The 22,344-nt window shown below is 41.7% G+C and overlaps 1 protein-coding gene and 2 non-coding genes across 3 annotated transcripts in view; all 3 read left to right on the top strand.

The window, feature by feature from the left end:
• Positions 1-38: 38 nt before the first annotated feature.
• trnap-agg (transfer RNA proline (anticodon AGG)) lies at positions 39-110 on the top strand. The gene has a single exon. It is a non-coding gene; the product is annotated as a tRNA-Pro (tRNA).
• A 561-nt stretch (positions 111-671) lies between these two features.
• On the top strand, positions 672-743 carry trnap-agg (transfer RNA proline (anticodon AGG)). The gene has a single exon. It is a non-coding gene; the product is annotated as a tRNA-Pro (tRNA).
• A 1,178-nt stretch (positions 744-1,921) lies between these two features.
• The window catches only part of LOC103373226 (protein PTHB1), a gene marked incomplete at its 3' end in the record, with an annotated part of 29,610 nt that continues 9,187 nt past the window's right edge, over positions 1,922-22,344 (top strand). The window contains exons 1-7 of the mRNA XM_008303070.1: positions 1,922-2,002; positions 3,995-4,113; positions 4,889-5,039; positions 8,797-8,861; positions 8,963-9,076; positions 15,915-16,089; positions 22,073-22,157. Of these exons, the coding sequence (XP_008301292.1) occupies positions 4,002-4,113; positions 4,889-5,039; positions 8,797-8,861; positions 8,963-9,076; positions 15,915-16,089; positions 22,073-22,157 (702 nt within the window). The remainder of the gene's footprint in view (positions 2,003-3,994; positions 4,114-4,888; positions 5,040-8,796; positions 8,862-8,962; positions 9,077-15,914; positions 16,090-22,072; positions 22,158-22,344) is intronic.

Here is a 22,344-nt window from a genome sequence, read left to right as displayed (position 1 = left end):
TACACTGAAAACTTGGAGCTGTTTTGAAGTGTACATGTGGCTCGTTGGTCTAGGGGTATGATTCTCGCTTAGGGTGCGAGAGGTCCCGGGTTCAAATCCCGGACGAGCCCATATTTATGTTAAACTATAGATTTTCACATATATTTTTGGTGTTACAATTTTAGTACCAACAAGTTAGTTCATTTGCCACTATAAAGCTTTAATCTAAATCTACACCTTCTCTATACTAAACTTTTAACAAAGCACGTTTTCAAATTATGCAATAAAAAGTAAGAACCTAGCCAGGCATCTAAGGAAATTATTATAAATGAAATAAGCATCAACTCTAAATGTACATGCCATGAATATAAACATGGTAGAAACACTACTATGTATCATGAGCGCTTTTTTCTCTCCAAGCAAATTGTGTGAAACATAAGGATGAAAGTTGAAAATTTTCGGTATCCTGGCTGTCTCCTTTAAACACTCATAATGACGGTTTTTGTTGAGATAAGTGATTACTGCTGAAGTCTCTGCTGCGGAGTTAATTAATGAAACTTGCTGCAGTTACAACAAACCGCCGGTAGATGGCCCCCAGCCACCACACAATCTGGAGCAGCACACTGCAAGCTGAAGCCAACGTGGCATGTACAGTAAAATCTGAAAGTCAGGGTTCAGGGACATGTACACATGGCTCGTTGGTCTAGGGGTATGATTCTCGCTTAGGGTGCGAGAGGTCCCGGGTTCAAATCCCGGACGAGCCCTCAATTTTTGAAGTGAAAGTTAAACTATATAATTAATAAAGCAAAACATGTTCTTCTTGTGTCAGGTGATGACTACATTGGTGCATATAAAAAGATACAGAAACATAATTCAGCACATTTCTGCACTCAGGCATTCAAGGTAGATTATTTCTTCATGATAAACACAATTTTAAGCTGCACAACTTCTACCTTACTGGGTATGTTTGCTAAAAAAAGCTTGCATATACTGTACAATGTTTTTGAAATTCCCATTAATGTCATGCAGCTAATAGACTGTATAGTATTCAGACCTTTCTTTAGCTACGTTCACTACAATCTTTGTCTAGAATCAAGGGTGTGTTACCAGGCTTTATTAACTCCTTTAGATTTCATCTTATGTTTTCAAAATGACTCATTCTTTTACACAATACATGCAAAACCATGTTTTTTTCAAGCACTGTGCAATTTTGAGGTACTTTGCTTCCATAAAGTTGTTTCTTTCAGACTAGTTGAAAAAAAGCTAAAGACAACCATTTAATTATTGTTATTATTTTTTTTAATTATTATTATTTTATTATTAATTATATATTTTTTTAAAATCACGTTTTATCTTTTAGCTTCAGTTTAATGAGATAAAACCTAATTTGCATATCAAAACCTAAAACTTTCAGGAAACTCATAACTAATCACCTGGAACATATTATAAGGCACTTCAAAATACTAAAAACTAAGTGGAAATGAAAAAAAAAATGCAATAAATTCTGATAAAATAAAAGTTTCATCTTTCATATTAATGCATTTCATAGATTTAAATGAAAGCAACTTGTGGTTATATAGCATGCGTAGTTCAGAAATTACTTCAGCTGCTTCAAAAATTCCTTGTTAGTTTGCTACCGTACGCGGGAATAAATTGCCGTCCAAAAACTCCATTTCCCATCTGTCTGCCCATCTGTTTCCGATCATGCGCAGTAACGCCCGGCTTCTCCGTTGAGCGTCAGTGTCATGACAACAGGACGATGGCTGCAAGCAAGAGGGTGAGAAATGTGATGTTTGCGTGAAAGAGGAAAACCGAAGCTTCGACTTTTGCGGACTGGCTCGTTTTTGCGGAGGTGAGAAAAGCCCGGAAACAACGCTGAGCGTGTTTTGTCATCAGCGGGGAAGCTGGGAAAACTACAGCGACCTGCTAGCTAGTATCCAGGTAACTTGGAGAGCTAGCTAATTAGCCGGCTAAGCTACAGTTAATTCAGCCGGCTTGACGTTATCTGCAAGCTGATTTACCTGTAAGCATTTCCGGAATGTACCGAGTGTGTTTGTTGTTGACTAACTTTACTGTTTTTATGATTCAAACGTGTGGGAGGTTGTTGCCCAAACATGGGTCCTCCTGGGTATGGAACAATAAACCCACAGGTGTCTGGTCATGTGCTACCAAAGCCCAATAGTATACAAAGTTAAGTAGGAACGACTTAAACAGCTAATTTACTCGTTCACTCCCTTGAGAGTTGAATTGAATTTCTACTGTAGCTTTTGACTCAAGTTAAATCCGTTGTAGTCTCAATATTGAGGGCAGATATTTTAGACTGCAGTTCTCAAAGATGCAAGGTGAAAATTTCAACTTTGATTCGACTTTCCATCCCCCTATAACCTTGTGTGATTAATGTCTTGCTAATTTAACTAACACTTAGATGTCAATTTAAAAGAATATTTTAAGGGAATGTGTATGGTGCTCTGTTTTCTGTCCATACTGCTGCGCCATTGTATTAACTATGCTAAGTGTGCTCATCCAAACTGTGATATGACACTTAGTTGATACCTGCAGTGAAATATTTTGGAGCCACCAAATAGCTGAAATACACAACAAGACGATACCTTACAACACGAGACACTGAACCTGAACCCCTCCATCTAAAAGTCCCTCTCCTCCTACTTGTTTAACATGTTTTTTTTTATCAAGCTGGTGGTCAGATCAAGATGATCAAAACAAGCTGAGAAGTTTTGAGTTTAATTAATTTTGTACTGACTTCCGGTGCCTCAGAATGTGTCTTTGGTGGATGACTACGCATGGCAGTAAGCATGTCTGTGCTGCCTTATTTGGCAGAAATCTGTGCATATTTATGTTATTTCTGACCGTCTGACAGCAAACATGTCTGCTACAATGTATAGTATATTTACTTTTCTTATTATTTCTTATTATTTTGGCTGTGAAGACTTTCCTTCGACCCAAGCTAAAATGTCTTTGGAGGGCTCTTCCTTGCTTCCATGCTAAAAATATTTGTTCAGGAAACTTTTAAATACATTTAAAGCTATTCACACCTTGAAGTGGGTGGGTTAATTGCCAAAGTGCAGGTCATACACAACAGAATGTGTCATCGAAGCACAAAGCCATGCAGATAGTGACAGGATAATACTGTAAGCCTGTTAGATATAATGTCGTTATGCAGGTGAGATTGTGTAGCGTGGCTTATGGTCTTACTGTCCCCCACAAAGCCTTTTAAACTTTGCTCTTTTATGAAAAGTTTTTGCCGTACAAGGTGGTATGCTGCTTTAACCCTCGCACACAGACCTGTACGGCCCTGTACTGTACATAGGAGGGATTCTCTGTCTGGATTAGCTGCCTGTTCCACCTGCTCAGCACTTAGCAAGTAGAAAAGCTGCTTGCCCCACCTACCCCCCCCTCCTCATTCTTCCTTCATCGCTCACACGCACAATCCTGAGGTCATGTAACTGCCTGCCTTCTCTGCCATTGGCTACAGTTGCCAGCGTAATGAACAGCTTCCTGGGTTAGTCGACCAAATGGATAGTGGCCCAAGCTGTCGCCATGCCAATCGCTCAATATCTGCCTCTCTGATCGGACCGATTATCCAGCGTGCTTTTGCTGTGACTAGAGGGATAGTGGTTTGCTTCTGTGCCAGCAGGATAAATCTGGAAACAGACGTGAATAAGTAGTACTGATCCCTCTTCATTAACCACTGTGGTGCTCTTGAGCAAGTCACTTTACTATCCTATTACTCCACCTGGAGCTGCTCATGAATAGACGTCAATACCAGAGAAAGGTTTATGTTTAACGATTTAATTCCAATTGTTCTTTTTTTATATATACATACTTTCTTCATGCGTCTCTTTGCTCATGTGTTAACTGAGCAGTAGTTCCCCTTAAGTGTAATGCTACAGTTGGGATCAACTGGGAAAATGACAGAGCAAAGGGTTAACATCATGTTTAATGTATGTCTCATTTACAGAATTTAACCATTTCCCCCTTTTCTCTGTTTGATTAGAGGCAGCATGTCTCTGTTCAAGGCTCGTGATTGGTGGTCAGCAGCGCTCGGCGAAGGGGAGGAGTTTGACGTGGGATGCCTATGTGTTGGCGACGTGGATAACAGTGGTACTGGACATGGTGAGTGTGTAGTGCGAAACTGACCACCACACAGACTGCAAGACCATGTCTGAAATATGCCCATGTTTAGGTTTGCTCAATATATGTCATTTTTTGCACATTACTTAGAATTTGAAGATTTTAAATGGATAAAAATATGTTCATGCCATTACAAAGTGAGAGCTGTGATTGTATTCTCAGCACAAAGCCAAGCATGTTGTGCACACATACACAAATGTACCTTGATTTGCCCCTCTCTGAAACATTTTTGCCCACATTTCTTAATCTGAATACTAGCTGACTGATTCGATCACGTTACCAGCCAACAGCAGTAAATACAAACCAGTCCCAGCCAGAACGTAATAATTGATATTAAATTAAATTAGGATTATCTCTGATCCTGATTTTTATTTCATGGCTTCATGCAAAATTAATATAAGAAAGTAGACTTAAATACCAAACACAACACACAGCCAGTCAGGTTTCGGTAGTGCTAGTATGTAAGCAGCCTGGAAATGGTCAAAACATGACTCATGGGAGAAAGAATAAAACCTTATTCTCTTCTCTGCATGATGATATAATGTATTTGTCTTTTATCAGGTTTAATCAGATTATAAGACAAATTATTTAGTTTGTTTGAAAACCAAGAATTGATGTAACACTACTTGGACCATTTGATTTCTTGCTCTCTTTGCAGTGACATCATCAGCAAAACTTGAAATATTTGAAAGCTGTCAGTGGGTAATAACTTCCATTTTCACCACAACAGTCCTTCTGTGTGTTTCTAACTCTGCAGACAAGGTCGTGGTGGGCAGCTACATGGGGATGCTCCGGATCTTTTCCCCACACGGCAATAAATCCAGCGAAGGAGGTTCAGCCGATGCTCAGCTGCTAGAAATCCAGCTTCAAAATGCAATCATCCAGGTCGAAGTGGGCAAGTTTGTCTCGTAAGTATATCTCGCAAAACTGAGTCAAGACAACCTAAAGGTCAGAGAGGACATGTGCTGCAGCCACAGTGGATTGTCTCGTGTCATATTTTTCAGTTCTTTTGATTTTTGCTTCATGAAAATGAATATGTTAGTATTGAGACACTAAAATGTTCTCACTGAAAGTCACAAAAATGCTTCGTAGAGCTGCCAAGCTGGGAGTTATTCTGTTTAGGGCTGCACAATATGTTGTTTTTGCATCTACAGGGCAATGCGCAAATGCTTAATAGTAACATCGCATGAAGTGGGATGTGAAGTAACTTAAATGAACTCTTCAGGCTGCAACTCTTTTGCTGCTTGACACCAAAAGCAAATAATTGCATGATTCTCATTTTCTAATCCCACAGAGATAATTTTCCCCCCCAAATAGAGCTCTTCAAGTCATCTTGGTAAAACAAAAAATCCTGAATATATATTGCAGAAAAATAAAATATTGCAATGTCAGTTTTTTCCAACATCATGCAGTTCTGTTGGTACATCACTATGAGCAACTAGTAGCCTTTAATCAAGTGTTGTGTCAAGCCATGTCAAAAGAAGAACCGAAGTGGAATGGTAGCTATTTGACTTTTGCTTAGTGAGGCCATCAGAGGGCTCTGTTGTAAAGGACGCTGTGCTGTTAATAGAGACGCTGGTCTGCTTCAGGAACTGAACCTCAGAGCCGTCAGGGTGGCCAGAATGCACAGAGTAGCCGTCCTCTAATCGAAAGCTCAGTTCCTCTGCGCTACATATGTGTGCTTCTATGCAGTAATGAATCACAGGTCTTTCTTTAACTCTATGTCATGACCTTCTGTGAATTATAAGCATTCATAGTATAGCCTATAATAAAGCCTTTCTTTAAACTGCAGGGCAGAAACACCCATTCATAACTTATTGCGCTGCTTTTTCATTCATAGAAAAACCATCCCGGCTGTTACTTACCACCACATTATCATGTCTTTTTTTTCTCGCTGCAGTGCATGCTAACCCCAAACCCGAGATTGTCAGGAGTTTCTCTCCCTGCTTATGATTTACCCTGACCTATCAGCCACCCAGCAGCCCAAACATAGCTGTGCTTATAATATCAGGCGAACCACTGAGTTGCTAGCATAGCTGTTGGAAACCAAGGACCCCATCCTGCTTTGTTAATACATATTTGAATCTTAAGAGCTGGCCACCTCCAAGTCAAGGTCAAGCAAAACTTGCAAATGGTTCTAGAAAAAAATGACTCGTTTTCTTGGAGAACAGATGATGAAGTGAACATCGGAAACGATGTGAATGTGGGGAAAGGCGACAGATAATTGGAGTAAAGGAATGAAGTGAGTGTGTGCCGTGATTTTTCTTACCAGGGAGTCATTCAGAATTGGATCAACAAGTAGGACACAAGAAGAGAATGAAAGCAAGGGTATGCAGCTTTTGAAAGAATGAACACAACTTTTCTATTATAATTAAAAAGCCGTGTGCGTGATTAAGACGCACCCTCGCTCCAATCCGAAACCACGGATATTTTCAGCCGCAGTACAACTTGGTGTGCGAAAAGTAGCTCATAGCAAACTCCATATAGATGCTTCTGTTTTGAACCAGTTCACTCCTCTTCACTGCATATTAGAATATGACAGAAAGAAACATTCCAGTTGCTTCAGTATAAAAGTAGGAACACTTTAACGCATTTTAACTCATTGGAGGACATTTGTGGTGTCTTGCTTTAGGCCCCACGTAACTGAGAAAGGTCAATGAACTGACTGAAGAAAACCTCAGAGACTTGAAGAGAAAGTCAGTCTTCTTTATCTCGTAGTTGCTTGTAATTGGCATTTGCAGACCCAGCATTGACTAAGATGTTTAACTTCACATTGAGGGGCTTCAGATTGCTGCAGATTTTAAAACAGAGCAATTTTCCCCTAAAGGTCACACTAGTGCAACTTCAAAATAAACTGAAAAAAAAAGAAGTCTAAATCCTGGCTGTTGTCCAGTGCAGCAGAAATGGTGGTCAGAGATTAAATTTGCGAATCTTACTTTGCTCCAGACACACCTAAAAGTGCTGCACACAATAGGATCGACCAATATAAGTATTTCAGGGCCAATACCAATAATTATTATTCAGCGAGACTGATAACCGATATTTGGAACCAATAAATACTTGCAGTAAAAATGAAAAGCTTCCTGTCAAAGTTATAGTACTACAAACTCCAACACGACTGGAATTACTGAATTTATTTGTTTTGCATACATTTAATTGAAACAAACTTTTCATTATTAATCCTTCATTGCTGACAGGCTATTAGTCGTGACATGTAAGCCATCAGATAGTGCTGTGAGTCTTTACTGTAGCTACTGATAAAGAGATTTGGTGGGTGGTAGAGTTTCATTGCATAACATGCAAATGAAGAATGAGATGTGTAAGCTGTGCAAAATGTTGTGTTGCCACATGAGCACAAAAGCACAAAGTGTTCAAATGTGACACGAGCTCGGCAAGTATTCTCACCTTCCGTGAGAAGCAGCTCCCCTTGCCTATCACAGTGCCAAACATCTACTTACGCCAAGAATCTGTCACAAGTCTGTCTACAGCCAAGCACTGGGCCTAATTAAAAGAATCTTTTTGTGTGTGTGTGGTAATGTGCACACCTTGGCTTCAACATTTTGAGGTGCAACTGCATTTTAAAGTTTCAAACCTTCTTACTTGTTAAAAAAGTCTATGCAATCGGTGCAGTCATTATACCGCAAATTAGACATAAACACCTTCGTTTTTCCGTTAAGCTACACAGGGAATTGAACCTGTAACTCTGACAGGCTTGCTGCCTTGCTTTGCTATTAATCTCGACACTAATGCCTCACATTGCCTTACTGTGGCTGCACAGGAACCTCCTGGAAAACCAAGGTTTCTGGGAAAAGCTGTGGTTTGTCTCGAAGGCTTCCCACATCATCACACTGGGAGCAGAATCCAACTAAATCAGTCTGTTTGGAAGACGTCGTGTTTAGTTACCTGCGGTTTTTCGGCACAACATTCTTCAGAGCCTGGTGGGCATTTTGGAAGCTGGCCCCGACAGAGAAGCACGTTGTAAATATTGTCAGGGCAGACCGAGGTGGGCAGATGGTGAAAGGTTTTGTTTCAGCACTGACTGGCGTGGTTTTTCAAGGGAGAAAGAAAACTTGTGGGATCCAGTTTTCTGCTCCCTTGTTGTTGTTCTCACAACAAACATAACAACAGCGGTTGAAGGTTAGGCGGCATTTGCTCTGGGTACAAGAAGTGGACAGATTCCTTCTCCGTGGTTTTGTGGCGAAGTAAATAAGTGAAAATCTAGGATCAGCATCACTGGAATATCACCTACACCTCAACCGTAACCGATGTTTTAAAAAAAAAATGCACCAGCTGTTGCAGTAATTATTTTAGAACAAGGGTGGATAGCTGAGAACATGGATTCGACCACGGTGGCAGGAAACATCTGCCCCGCTGAAATGCCTGAGGAAGAATCTGTGTCTTCACCAGCTGCAGGGCTGAAGCTCTGCAGCAACCGTTAAAAGCTGTTATTGATTTTACAGCTTCTGTGTGAATTTAGAGAAACTTGTCTCCATCCAGTATAACGTACATGACATTTGTTTTAGAAGTTTGAACTCTGGCAGACGTAAAATGCTTCGGTTTTGTTGGTTGTCGCGTTACTGACCACCGGCTCTCGTGTGGTATTGTCGACGATGATTCGGATTGTGGCTGCGTTGTGTCAAATCGTGTTGTTTCCTGTCCTTGTAGGTGTTCAGAGCTTCTTCACCTGGCTGTTCTTCATCCCAGGAAGCTGTCAGTCTACTCTGTTTCAGGTACTAAATATGTACCACATATGAAAAAATAAACTTTTCCCCTTATGTTCAACTTAAATGAGCACACTGACTTTTTTTCCCCTGACCTGTTTTGTATGCAGGGACTGCAGGGAACGTGGAGCACGGTGACCAGTACCAGCTTAAGTTGGTTTACGAGCATAACCTCCAAAGAACGGCCTGCAACATGACGTATGGAACCTTTGGAGGAGTCACAGGTAGCAGCTTAAATTTTATGCTTTACACGTGTGCTTCGGCTGACATAACCGGCGGCCGTCATGACTTTGCTTTGCTCAGATTTGTGACATGTTTGTGAAAAGACAGATGACAGATAAAAGCATCCTGCAATCATACGGGATGTCTTGTGCACAATTACCTCTCTTGGTAACTCTGACAGCAGTGACTCACACATGTATGTCATTTACACCAAAGAACACTTTATGTCCAGTAGGAACAGTGGCTGGCAATAGAGAATACTTTCTACCAGTTGTGTGTGTCGGCTCTTGTGTGTTTGTCTTTATGAGGACCAGTTTTAGGAGAGAGGTCATTTTTGCAAAGTTTGCTTCAAGGGTTAAAGCTAGATTTGGACTCAGACTGGGACTAGACATTTATTTGTGATGGCTATCATTTGGTTTTAAGGCTGGGGAATACGATATCGCAATGGGTGTCCTCACAAATACATAGAAGTACATGCACTTAGTGTGAGAGCGAGCGAACATCTGTGCATGTGCCTTGGCAAATGTGGCGATTGGCAGCACGGCACAAATACATAAAACTAAAGTCTGTAAGGAGAGAGAGAGAGGGAGGTCATGTAGCTGCTCTCTCTTTAGTCAATTGGGCTTTTGGAAAAACCAAGTAGGGGAAAGCCCTCGAGCAGTCAGCATCCAAGAAAAACACACACACACACACACACACACACACACATGCACAGACGGGGAACCCCCTTTAAAGGAGAGAAAATGGCATTTCCAAATAAAGGCTGTATTGTCAAGGTGTGTGTGTGAAGAGAGAACTTGCCAGACTCTGTGGCCTGGCATGATGAACCCGTCATTCACTCCATGTTTAGAGAGTCTGTCTGTCTGTCTATCTGTGTGTGTGCGTGTGTGTGTACGCGTGCGTGTGTGTGCGTATTTGATTGATAGAAAGAACAGTGTGGGCTCATTAAAGCCAATACCTTGGCCTGCACCGAAAGCACGTGGGTAGCACATACCACGAACCAAGACTGTGTTTTCACGTGTTTTCTGGTAGTACCACACGGTGTGGCAGCCGGTCTTAGAGATGTCAAGCAAGCTCGAACACAAACTCACGGCGTCGAACAAGCGCCACAGACATGCAGTCTTTGTCCCGTGCGTCCACGCAGGTTTGCATGTCTTCGCTGGAAAAACACATAAAACTGTAAAATTTGATACACCCTTATGCAAAATGCACAAGTTTGCTTTTCTATCTTTGTGACGACAGTCATGCTGTGCGTAGCCTTTTACCCAACCTTTAAAAGTCAGTACCCAAATTCTCAACTTCACCATAAAACCAAGGTTTAACCTTCAAAAAGCCTCTTGAAGGTGTGTCAGAAAGTGAAAATCAAATCCCTATTTTCAAGGTCTAAAACTCACAAAGTCCTCACAAAGACCTGCACAAGTACACACACGTCACCTCGCACTCTCACACTTACATTCACACTCACAAACACAACACGCAAGAATAAACCCATGCAAACTTACATATAGACAAGCCTTTCAGTGTACCTCGCCTCCTTAATTGATGTCATCCTCTCTATTCCTGCCGTTCACTACTTGCGCCACTAGATGGCAGTGCAGGCTCTGGAATTGCATTGAAATTGCGCCCACTGTATTTCTTAAATAAATGAGAATCTGTATTGTTTCTTGTAGGGAAATTCCCTTTGTCCCACCTCTCAGCAGGGAGGTCAGAGTTCAACTGCAGAATAGAGCCTCTGGAACTAGAGTCAGTGTTTTGCTTACGTGCAAGTTGCCGCTGTTGCTGTTTTGCAAACCTTCTCAATGCTTTATCCCTTTTGCTTTAGCATTCAATACAAAGGAGCATTTACTCGAGACCCCTCACATTGGTTCAATAAAAGTAATTTTCACTTTTCCACAAGCCAGTGGATGCCAAACTGTATTGTATACGGAAAAAACAAATTAAAGATTGAAGAAAAATCTAAAAAACTAAAACATGCAGAATGTTGGGAAAGCAAAAATATGTGCATCTTTATTTTTTTTACATGGTAATAATCCTGCAACCTTGCGTCCAATCATCCAGGTTACTGTCTGTATCCTTTTTTTAAAATTTCAACCTTGTTTTTTTTATTCATGATAGAATATTGGAATATTTCCCCCAGTGTTAGACAGTAGAGACAGACTGGAAACAAGGCACAAAACAAAGTGGAGGATGACATGCAAATAAAATTCTCCAGCCATAATCAAACCAGACATGTTACGATTAGTGGTTTTAACCGCTAGGCTTCCAGCGAGCCCTTATATTTAATTAGCACGCTCTATAATTAAAACGCTAGTCTGCTTGTGTTTCATAATGTACCTTACTCTGCACGGCTCTCTATTGTTTTTGTTTCACTTGTTCACTGTTGCAGGGATTCAGTTTCAAAACCCAAATTACAGCAATAAAAGTCCCTGCTTCACTCATAACTCCAGATATGTTGTATTTGCCTGTACACACACAGAAACGGGTCGTTTTATTGGTCTCGCCCTCGTTAAGGTCAGATTAATTGCTGATCTGCGAGTGTTTGATTTGAGGAAGCCGCTCGTTGTTTGAGCTCTCCTCACTCTTTCACATGATTTACAGAGAAAAAACGAGCTGATCTCACGGCTACAACGCAAACACACATTCGTAATGATTAACACACACGCACGCCGGAGAGTGTTCTCTATGTCGGTTTGCTGAATAGAGAATGATGGTCGCAGTTCCCAGGCAAGACCCGCTGAACGTCTGAAAATGTCGTTTCCTCTGCGTGCGTTTCTTGCCCTGACGGTGTGTGACAGCGCTCCAATGTTCAAAGTGTGTGTTTGGGTATGGAAAGCCTCGACTGTGTGCGTACGTGCGTGCGTGTGTGTGTGTGTGGGAGTGTTTTTGCAAGCCGTGTCTGCTCTTACACGTGAGTGTGTGTGTGTGTGTGTGTGTGTTGGTCTATAATAGCAGCCATTTAGCAGTGCTGTAGGCACCGTAATAGCAGCTCTGTACTAATACTGCTCTAATAGCTGGGCTGCCTTTGGGTTTGGGTCACATTCAGGCCACACACACTCTGAGTATGGACTGGTCTTTTGCGAGCTTTGGTCAGACACACACATACGCAGCACACACAGACACATGTACATACACAAGCTGGCACACTCGCACGCCTCCGTGGACACGCACATTCACATGTACCGACAGACTCTCTCCCTTTCTCACACACTCTCACATTCTCTCGCTCACACACAGAGGTGAGGCGCTGCCCACTGCAGTGTGCGGCCAGCCTCTGTGCTTTGTTGGCCGCTCGGCGTGCTTGTTCAACATGTCTTATTAATGACACTAATACAGGCCTGTTTCCTCCACTGTGTCTGAGCAGCGGGCGCTCTCATACTGGGCTCTTTGACACGTTATACCTGGGTGTGGGCGTGTGAAATTACATGTGCACACTTGCTATTATGGCACAGCCTGGCTCTCATTTGCAGTACATAGCACTTTTCTATATTATTGATGATCCAGAGCGCTGTCAGGCCGTCTGAGCGTGTGTTGTTTTGACCCTCGTACCGCATTTCAGGGTGGGAAATGACCACCAGACACCTGACAAATCCGGTAAGTGTTTGTCTGGGAGGAAAGTCCGCTCCTCAGGTCGCCACCTGTGTTTGGAGTAGTGTTCTTTTCATAGGAGAGCAACAGCTGGTGAAACAGAAAACTGACTATGTTGGATGTTTTTTTTTTTTTCTGTTCTGATTTGCTGCTCTGAACTGATGTATTTCCAGTCCGAAATGTAATGAAAAAACGCTGTAGCGCTTTATTGTACTGTTCTCTTATTTCCTAAGAATTACCTGGTTTTGTCTTGAACATTTCCTTAAAAGAAATGTGTGATTTGATAGAGGTATTGGGAAAAGGATGACAGTGTTTTAGATTAGTAATTTGTGTTCTTGTTAGAAGTGATTTTTAGAGGAATTTCCTTGAAAGATCCACTCAGTTTAAACTAAACATTTATTATGTTAGAAATCTACACTTATTCTGTACATACATGTTGAACTGTATGTTTTATGGGCTGCAAGGTGGCTCAGTGGTTAGCATCGTTGCCTCACAGCACGAAGGACGCCGGTTTGCGTCCCGGTGAGGACACCCGGGATCTTTATGCGTGGAGTCTCCATGTTCTCCTCGTGCAGCGTGGGTTCTCTCTGTGTTGTCAGGCTTCCTCCCACAAGGTCCAGAAACATGTTGAGGTTAATTGGTGATTCTAAATTGTCTGTAGGTGTGAATGTGAGTGTGCTTGGTTGTCTGTCTCTAAGTGTAGCCCTGTGATAGACTGGTTACCTGTCCAGGTGAACCTGCCTTCACCCTGAGTCGGCTGGGACAGACTCCAGCCCCCCATGACACTAGTGAGGATGAAGCGGTGTATAGATAATGGATGGGTGTATGCTTTATGTTTTGCACATTGACCATGCGTACTGTGCACAGACTAAAACTCTCTTTGATATTTAGCAGGTTACATACGTTAAAATAACTGGACACATCCACATTGAAAACAGACTTTGTCTTATGTCTAAAAAATTCCAAATTACACTTCCTTTTAAAACACATCTAAGGAAATTATCAGGAATTTACAAACCCCCAAAAACAACACATTTTGGAACTCACCTTGGTCATACAAACTTTTCAAAGTGTCAGGTTATATTTTGTACATTAACGATAAAATGCAACGCAGAAAGTTGTCTCTGATGACATTTTTGATAGAGCCTGCATTCTTGATGTTACCTATCATTATCATAATACCCAAGAATAAGCAAATGCAAGTACAAAAAGTGGAAAATGGACATCATTTTACTTTTGCATGACAAGACATCAGATAGTCAATCAAAAAAAAAAAAAAATTACCAAAAAGACGAAAACTATGTTGTTGTTTAGAGGAAATTGCTGTTTTGGGCAGCCTAAATCAACAGACAGTAAAGCTGGCTTTAACTTTATTTTAATGACATTTAAATGAGAACCATCATAATTTAGGTATAATTTAAAATAATACACAACTCCAGTGTTGACAAGACGCTGTCAACACCACGACGGCCTAGAGCTCATCTATTTCCACACATTTTCCACATTAAGGAAAGTTGCACAGCAGACATTCATCATCGGCAATTTTGAGCCGAATATAAAGCGTTCAGTCTTCAGACGACTTTATCAACTTTACACACACACATACACGCAGAAACACACACTTGAGCCTCCCATATGCAACGTAGACATTCTCCTTTAACATTTGCTGTTGGCTCATTATCAAACATTGTTTCTAACACACTTGTATTCGAGAGGCGTGTTGGCGGCGTTAGAGACCTTGTCCTTCAGTGTGTTAACGGCCACCCTGAACGGCCGCTCATCACTCAGATGCACACAGACACACACACACACCCTCACGTGTTTACGCAGTATAGGTGTGTAGGAGTGTGCGGCTTTTCTGTCTAAATCCTCGGTGATAGATGTTAAATGTGTGTGTGTGTGTGTGTTGCGCTGTAGGTGGCTGTCTCCCTGACCTCTAGTTGATGGCAGTGTGAGTTTTAATAGCGCATTGAGGCCTAATTATAGTTCTCTGGTCACACAGCCCCACTGCTTTATGGCCATGTGTGTTGCTGTGTGTTTTGTGTGTCGGGGCTTAGTATGTCCTACATCAGGGCCTTTCCTAATAAACACACACTCTGGTACACATTCATACCCGGAGCCAGGTGTGTGTGTGTGTGTGTGTGTGTGTGTGTGTGCGGAGGTGTTAATGGAGATATCAGATTCAGCCAGAGGGAGAAACGTACCTCGCAGCACAACACGACATCACGGCTGAAATAAAACAGAAGCCATGAAAGACATCCAGGATTGTTGGTGTTTGAATATAATATTTTTTTTTTCTTAAACAGCAGAGTGAGAGCTGCCATACAGCAGAAAATGCCTTTTAAGCCACCAGTGATCCTGTTTGCTCCTGTTTCTCTTGCGTACACTGTCTTCGAGGGGGGGAAAAAAAGTACAGGAATGTGGGTAAAGCAGCATAAAAAGCTTCAAATGAACTAAGTTGTTTGCTATGCCGTCTGACCCCGTCTAAAGGCCAGAGTGTGTGGACCTGTTTCGAATGGTGGAGCTAAAAGCCTGCTGTCACAGAGAGCGACCAGGCGTGATGAATTGTGGATAATGGAGCGCACTTTGAGATAATCACTCTTCAAAGATGTTCGTGGTGTTGAACTTGGTTGTTCACACAAAAAGTGATGGAGGAGGATGAAGGAAAGCTTGGGAGAGCAGTTCAAACCCCGGCTGCCCATCACTGCACGAAATGTACGTTATATTGGATTGACACCAACCCATGTTCACGTCAATCTCCTACTTGTTTCATTACAGATTAGTCCGTCAATCTTAATCGCTAATCAGTCTGTGCAATATCAGACAATTAACATCTCAGAGTTCAAAGGTACATCAAACATATTCAGTTTTTCAGCTCTAAATAACACCGGAAAGCATTCATAAACATTCGGAGATGCTGTATTTGGAGAATGTTTGACACGCGTCCTTGATAAAGCACGTAACTTGTTGTTGTTTGACTAATCAATTAATCAGCTAAGTAAATGAGCCACGGGGGAGTGTGCATGTGGTATTTGGTATTCTCGTTGCCCTTATCTCTAAAGGAGAAATTACCGCGAGAGGCTAACGTAAGCTTTGATGCTTTTCAAAATAAATTTCTCTGTAGTTGTAAGACCGCAGCTACGAACACCATACAGGAAATTCCATATTGTAAATGGCAACGGTTTGTATAATTCTGGTCTTAATGGAATCAAATGAAGTGATCGTCTCCTTTCCTTTCTCCTCTTTCTCCGTCAGGTCACCATTCCCTGTGTATCCAATCTATGGATGGGATGCTGATGTTCTTCGAGCAGGACAGCTATTCCTTTGGCAGGTTCCTTCCTGGTTTTCTGCTGCCCGGCCCGCTGATGTACAACCCCAGAACTGACAGCTTCCTCACTGTGTCCTCTGCACGCCAGCTGGAGAGCTACAAGTAGGTTTTTCTTTTTAAACACAACCTTGAACTATAATATTAGCAACTTGATGTCACGCTCACTTGAAACAGAAAGGATCCGTAGGAAACACAGTGAGCGGAAGATGTTTAGCGAATTAAAAAGCTTTCAGAAGTGTGTTTTTGTGTGTTTCAATGTTGCCTATAATGTTTATTTTATCATAATGTAGGTCAAATGTCTGTTATCTTTGTTTTAAGAAGAGGTCACATGAGACATGCTCCCATTTAAAAGCACCTTGACTTGACCTACTTAAGTCATTAACACCGATGTTATTATAATTAAGATAACTTTATTTATGCAGCACCTTTCTAGAGCAAAGATAGAAAATGACTCACAATAAAAATGGATAGCGCAAGTAAATGAAATCCAATGCATAAAATCGTACAAGACTTACAATAAATGCAAACAGTTTGGAATAAACTGTAAAAGTGAGTCTTGTGAGTCTCAACTGCAGCTCTACCTAACGAGATGCAACAGAAATGAAGCACAACAAACACATTTAGTCATAGCAACACTTAACCATCTCTACAGTGAATGTGTCACACCTGGTCACCTTTGAAAAATGCTGCAGGTTGCATTTTATAACAGAAACAGGCTGGTCCCAGTGCAGGAACCTCCAATATGGAAGGGCTTAAGGTGAATCGTCTGAATGTCTTGATGCAATTAACCTCGTCTAAATGTCCATGTAATTTAGTGCAAATGCTATAAAACGCTGACGTTTTATTCTTGAACTGGACAAAGCATGTTATTAAAATGAACACACATAAATTTACAAGTATTAATCTGTAGGCTGTAGCAGCATAAAGTTATTTGAGGTTATCTGATGTCATTCCTCAGCATCAGCTGCCGATGGTTAGTGAGCTGCGCTGACTAAAGCTTCACCATCTTCAAGGCATCTGTTCTCACTGCAGAGCTTGTCTGGATGGACCAAAACAGACGCGCGTGCGCACACACACACACACACACACACACACACACACACACACAGACACACACACGTGCACACATGGTTTGATCGGAAAGCACTTCACTTTAATGTAAGCGCATGCACGCTTCCCATTCCCTCTGGCTGAGGCATATCTTTTAGAAGTCCTACAGACTGTGTGGGTGTAAGTTATGCATGTGTGCAGTTTTCTCTCCCAGCTGTTTGTTATCTAGGTGCCCCCCACCAGTAAAAAGAGACTCTCCAGACTAGATATCTTAGTGGAAACACTGACTTCACTACTCTCCCTGGTCGCACAAATGCGGCCCTGCAATGCACATACTGTAGTAAATTACAGAGCCCACCAGACACAGAGAACCCTCACATAAAAGATAACACTGCATCACTAATAGCAACCGTCTTGTTATTTCCTTTACATGCTTGCATGCATTGTAAGCAGTCCACCAAGGAGCACTGAGGTTAATTACAAATCGTAAATCCCTTACTTACCATTGCGTGTTATACGCTCGAGTTGGGACGGTCAGCCTTGTTCTGCTGTAGACTCAGTCATTGGTGTGTTCTAATTTATAAAGCTCGCTTTGGTCTGCTTTCTTCACATCTACAGCCAAAAAATATGTGAAGCTATTGTGTTTATTCCCAGGATTTATTATTGCAATTTGTTCCCAGATCCTGTACTGCATTGGAGAAAAAGGCGGCCATGGATTCAGTTGCAGAATTGGCTGAAAGAGCTGATTTCAATAAATGAATTTTAAAGCAAGCTGGAGGCAAAGAGGGCTGCAGGGTGGCGCAGGTGGTTAGCACTTTTGCCTCGCAGCAAGAAGGTTGCCGGTTCGGGTCCCGGTTCGGACATCCGGGATCTTTCTGCGTGGAGTTTGCATGTTCTCCCCGTGCAGCGTGGGTTCTCTCTGGGTTCTCCGGCTTCCTCCCTAAAACACGTTGAGGTTCATTGGTGATTCTAAATTGTCCGTAGGTGTGATTGTGAGTTTGTTGTCTGTCTCTAAGTGTAGCCCTGTGATAGACTGGTGACCTGTCCAGGTGAACCTGCCTTCGCCCTGAGTCAGCTGGGATAGACTCCAGCCCCCCCACGACCCTAGTGAGGATTAAGCGGTGTATAGATAATGGATGGATGGATGGAACATCTAAATGACTGCATCACAGTCTTATTTTTTTGGGATTTTGACCAGATGACTAACTCAGGGGGTTCAAAATCAACACACAGGGTCGGTGACTCTATCCTCCTCCTGTCGTCATGTCCAATGACGTGAAAAGCCAAATTACTCATGACATGTGCGAATAAGTGCAAACATGTTGTAATGACCTTCAGCGTTTATTGTCCTGTTAGCAACCTTTTCCAAACACAGGTTACTTGGCCTAAAAACGATCCGCTTAGAAAGAGCGCCGCATATAAGCGACTGTGTCGATGAAGTGATGGCGAACAATTGCAGCGATGCACGTGGATTACGCCAACTTTGGTGATAAACTCCAGGTCCCTCATACACAATAAATGCTTTTGATATGACAAAACAGCAGCAGGAAATGAGTTAGCAGCAAAGTAGCAGATGCGTTCACTGTGCCGTCCGAGGAAAGCATTAACAAATAATGTTTCAACTAAAATGCTTCAAGATGAGATCAAAGGGTTGATGGCCTTTGAGCTAAACACTTATCAATTACGCATAAATAAATAAAAAACAGACTGTTTTGCTTGGATTTTTACTCGGGTTGGATGTCGATTTCTAAGCGCTGTCATGCTGTGAATTAATACAATATTTAATCTCTGTGATGGCATTTGATTATTGTGATGTGTTTTTTCTGGTTCTCGGGTCTTTGCTTTGACCATGCAGAACCTCTCGATATTGATGGGAGTCTGCTTTAGATTTTTTTATCGTAACGCACTTAAAGGATTGGTTCACCCTTTTATACAACCCGGCACTGATGTGTTACGGCTTTACAGACTGTTATATATATATATATATTCCATATCAGATGACGGGGTCAGGGCTTCGCTGGCTGTTATACATTTAATATCATATGACTGGTCAAACTGTTCTGCCTCGCTCAGTTTATTTAGCCTGTTGGACCCTCTCCTGCTCTGATGAATGAGAGCTTGATTTGGTTACTCTGTGTGCATGTGTGTGTGTGTGTGTGTGTGTGCGTTGGCGTCAGCTTTCAGATTTTAGTTTGTGTTTATCCATGACACCGAGGAAGCATGTGCACGTAGTGTGTTTGCACAATTTGTGTGCGCGTCCGTGGGGGCGCGCGGCGTGTATGTATATGCTTGTGTGATGTATATGTTGAAGGTAAATGAGTGTGTTTGTTTGTGTTTTTCAGAGAGATCGTCTTTCATATAAATGAGGTGACTGTTTCCTCAACCTCAGTGTCCTAAACTCTGCATGATGACTGATACCACCTACACACACACTTGTACACACAAAGTCAGCCCATACCGAAATTGTCCATTGCATGAGAGTGCACACTATAAACGCCTTTTAAATGGACACACAAAAAAAGAGTATGTGTGTATACAACTGTCTATGATGATTATGTGTTTGTCTTCTTTTCCTTTGGGCATTCTGATGAATAATCAAATTTCTGTGGTTTTTCACATTTTTCTGTCATACACACAGGGCTTTGTGTGATTTTTGCCTTCTTTCATAATGCTTAAATCAACATCTAACCAAATACTGATGGATGGAGCTGAACACACACAAAGTCACACACACACCCACGCACATGTTCACTTTTAATTCATTAATGCTGCCTCATTCCCCATCATTAGTAAAACATCTAAATGAAGGGTGGAATTGAAATATCAAAACAGAATGAAAGAATACAGTTATTTCATAGTGTTGTTTTAGTATTATTAGGCTGAGTTTAAACCATTCACTCGAGCCTGCCTGTCGATCCATTGAGTGTTGCTTTAAAAGCTTAAAACCCCTGACATGTTTAATATATTTTTTAGTCCATTTTCTTCCCCAGGAAATGGTCACGGCGTGATGAAAAGGTTTCTTTACTGGCAGTCATCCATAAAGCTCATTAGTCTGCTCGCCGTTTCTCATACGAGCTCAGCAGCGGGTCCTGCTACTGTACGGATGAGTTCAAAACTATAAATCTGGCGTTGTATTGCAAAACTCAGAGTTTACAACACTTCATTTACTATTTATACACAAGTGTTATGTTGAATTAATATCACTTTTTGGGTCACATATGGTAATCAGATTTATTCAGGTATAAAATGTTGTTCAGGCAATTAAATGGGCAGGGATCTGATGGCTTTCTGTTCTGTACGAAAAAATAAATAGAATTTAACCAAAACAAGGAAGCAATAGTCCTTACAAGAACCCATGCGTGGACGGTGACAGCGCCTGAAATGTGATTTATTTTCAATTTCATTTTTAAAAATTTATTTATGTTTTGCTTTTCAGAAAATCTAAACTGTAATGGGCCATTCAGGAGACCAAGCAGCCTTCAGTGTGTACCAAAGCTGTGCCCTGGTTCTGTACTTCCTAATCCTCAAGAAAGTTTGAGGATGTAGCGTGTAGACACTAAAAGCACGACTAAACTAAAGTCATTCCTGCAAAACGATGATTGACAGCCAGTCCAGTGGCGCTGTGCTTATATGCTAACATGCTAATGTTTAGTAAATAAGCCTTAGGCCAATAGCATGCTGCCATTTGCTAATTTGCAGCACAAATAATGGCTGAGGCTATTTGGAACATCATTTGCATGCAGGTATTTGGTCCCAAACTAACATATTGGACAAATACTTTTTTTTTTTTTTAAGTTATTTTTTTGGCCTTTATTAGTTTCAATTACAGCTGAAGGAGAGACAGGAAAGTGGGGGAAGGGGTTGCAGCAAAGGGCCATGAGCGGGATTGGAACCCATGGCTGCTGCATTGGGGACTATAGCCCCTGTACATGGGTCACCAGGTCAACCAGGTGAGCTATAGTGGCGGCCCTGGACATATACATTTTTAACCTGGTGGCAACACTACAGGAAATACTGTCAAGGGATCACCAAAGTTTTTAGATATGTGCAACATTTTGAAGCAATTAATATAATCGATATTTTTCTAAATCAGAGTAAAGGACCTTCTCTAAAAGCCTGATAGCATAAACATCAGTATACATGGTAAAAAAGGTTTTATATTTGTACGTGCAGTCGATGTACGCTGTTGTCCCACGAAGGAAAACGAGCAGTCAGTCACAGCTCTCCCAAATAAAAACATAGCTGCTATGAATCACCAGCAGTGCCCATAATGTGACAGCCATATTGGATTATGGTTCTTGCGATTTAAGGTAGATTTCAGACCTGCCTGCCTTGATTAACAACAATTTTGTGGTCCAAATGTGCAACAGAGTGAGAAAACTGAGCGGATAAATCAGCAGTTATTTAGTGTTTGGTCTGCGGTTCGGAGTCGGGCTGGGTTTGGGGTTTGGTGTTCTCTGTTCATCCAGGTGTTAGAGAAGAAGGGTAGATTCCCGCCAAGCCGCTTTGACTGCCAGCTTCTTACTGGAAAATGCTTGATGCTGCAGATGCCAAGATCAACTGACCACAGATCAGTCCGACCGCTTTATTCTCAGCCAGTTGCCAACAGCTCACTGATTAAAACTGATAGACCGCAGTTCCGGGGAATGGTGGGTCAGCGGTGTGTTGACTGACCTGACAGAAGCTGTAAAGGAGAAGGGGGAGTGTTAGATGCGAGCAGAGTTTTATCAGTTTTGAACATGTTCTACAGCGTTCGACTTTATCTAAGTGTATGTAACTGTATCTAAACTGAAAATGAAAAGGCAGCATTCAATCATCTACTATCATCTGCTTGAATGTGTCTAGGTTTGATGCATTTGCATATCTGAAATAGCTTGGCAGGAGTTCACAAAAACAGCTCAGCAAACAACTTTCAACACATAAAACACGGAGCAACAAACGGCACTCTGACAGCACTTCAACAGGAATCCGAAAGTGATCCCCAGACACTCGGCGTGTTTGTATAAGTAGCTGTTTGTGTCTCTCCAACTCACAGGTATGAAACTCTGGCTGTAGCTACTGAAGCAGAGAGTCGACAGGATCCCGACTTACCCCTCAAGACAGGAGGCAAGAGGCTGGCGGTGAGTCCTAAACACACTAACATATAGAAATCTTTGGGATTTGGTATCCCCCAGTCAGATGTAAACAATTAGTGGGATCCAAATATACATACATGTAATGTAAATATCCCCAGAGCAGCACAAAAGAAAGAATCAAGAGGTTTTAGAAATATACAGTGTCAGTGTGTTTCGAAGGTGTCTTTTTCTG

This window comes from Stegastes partitus, unplaced genomic scaffold (genome assembly GCF_000690725.1).
Source record: "Stegastes partitus isolate 25-593 unplaced genomic scaffold, Stegastes_partitus-1.0.2 Scaffold1930, whole genome shotgun sequence".
NCBI classification, from domain to species: domain Eukaryota; kingdom Metazoa; phylum Chordata; class Actinopteri; family Pomacentridae; genus Stegastes; species Stegastes partitus.
The sequence above is the reverse complement of the archived record's forward strand: the minus strand, read 5'-3'. Positions and strand labels throughout refer to the sequence as shown.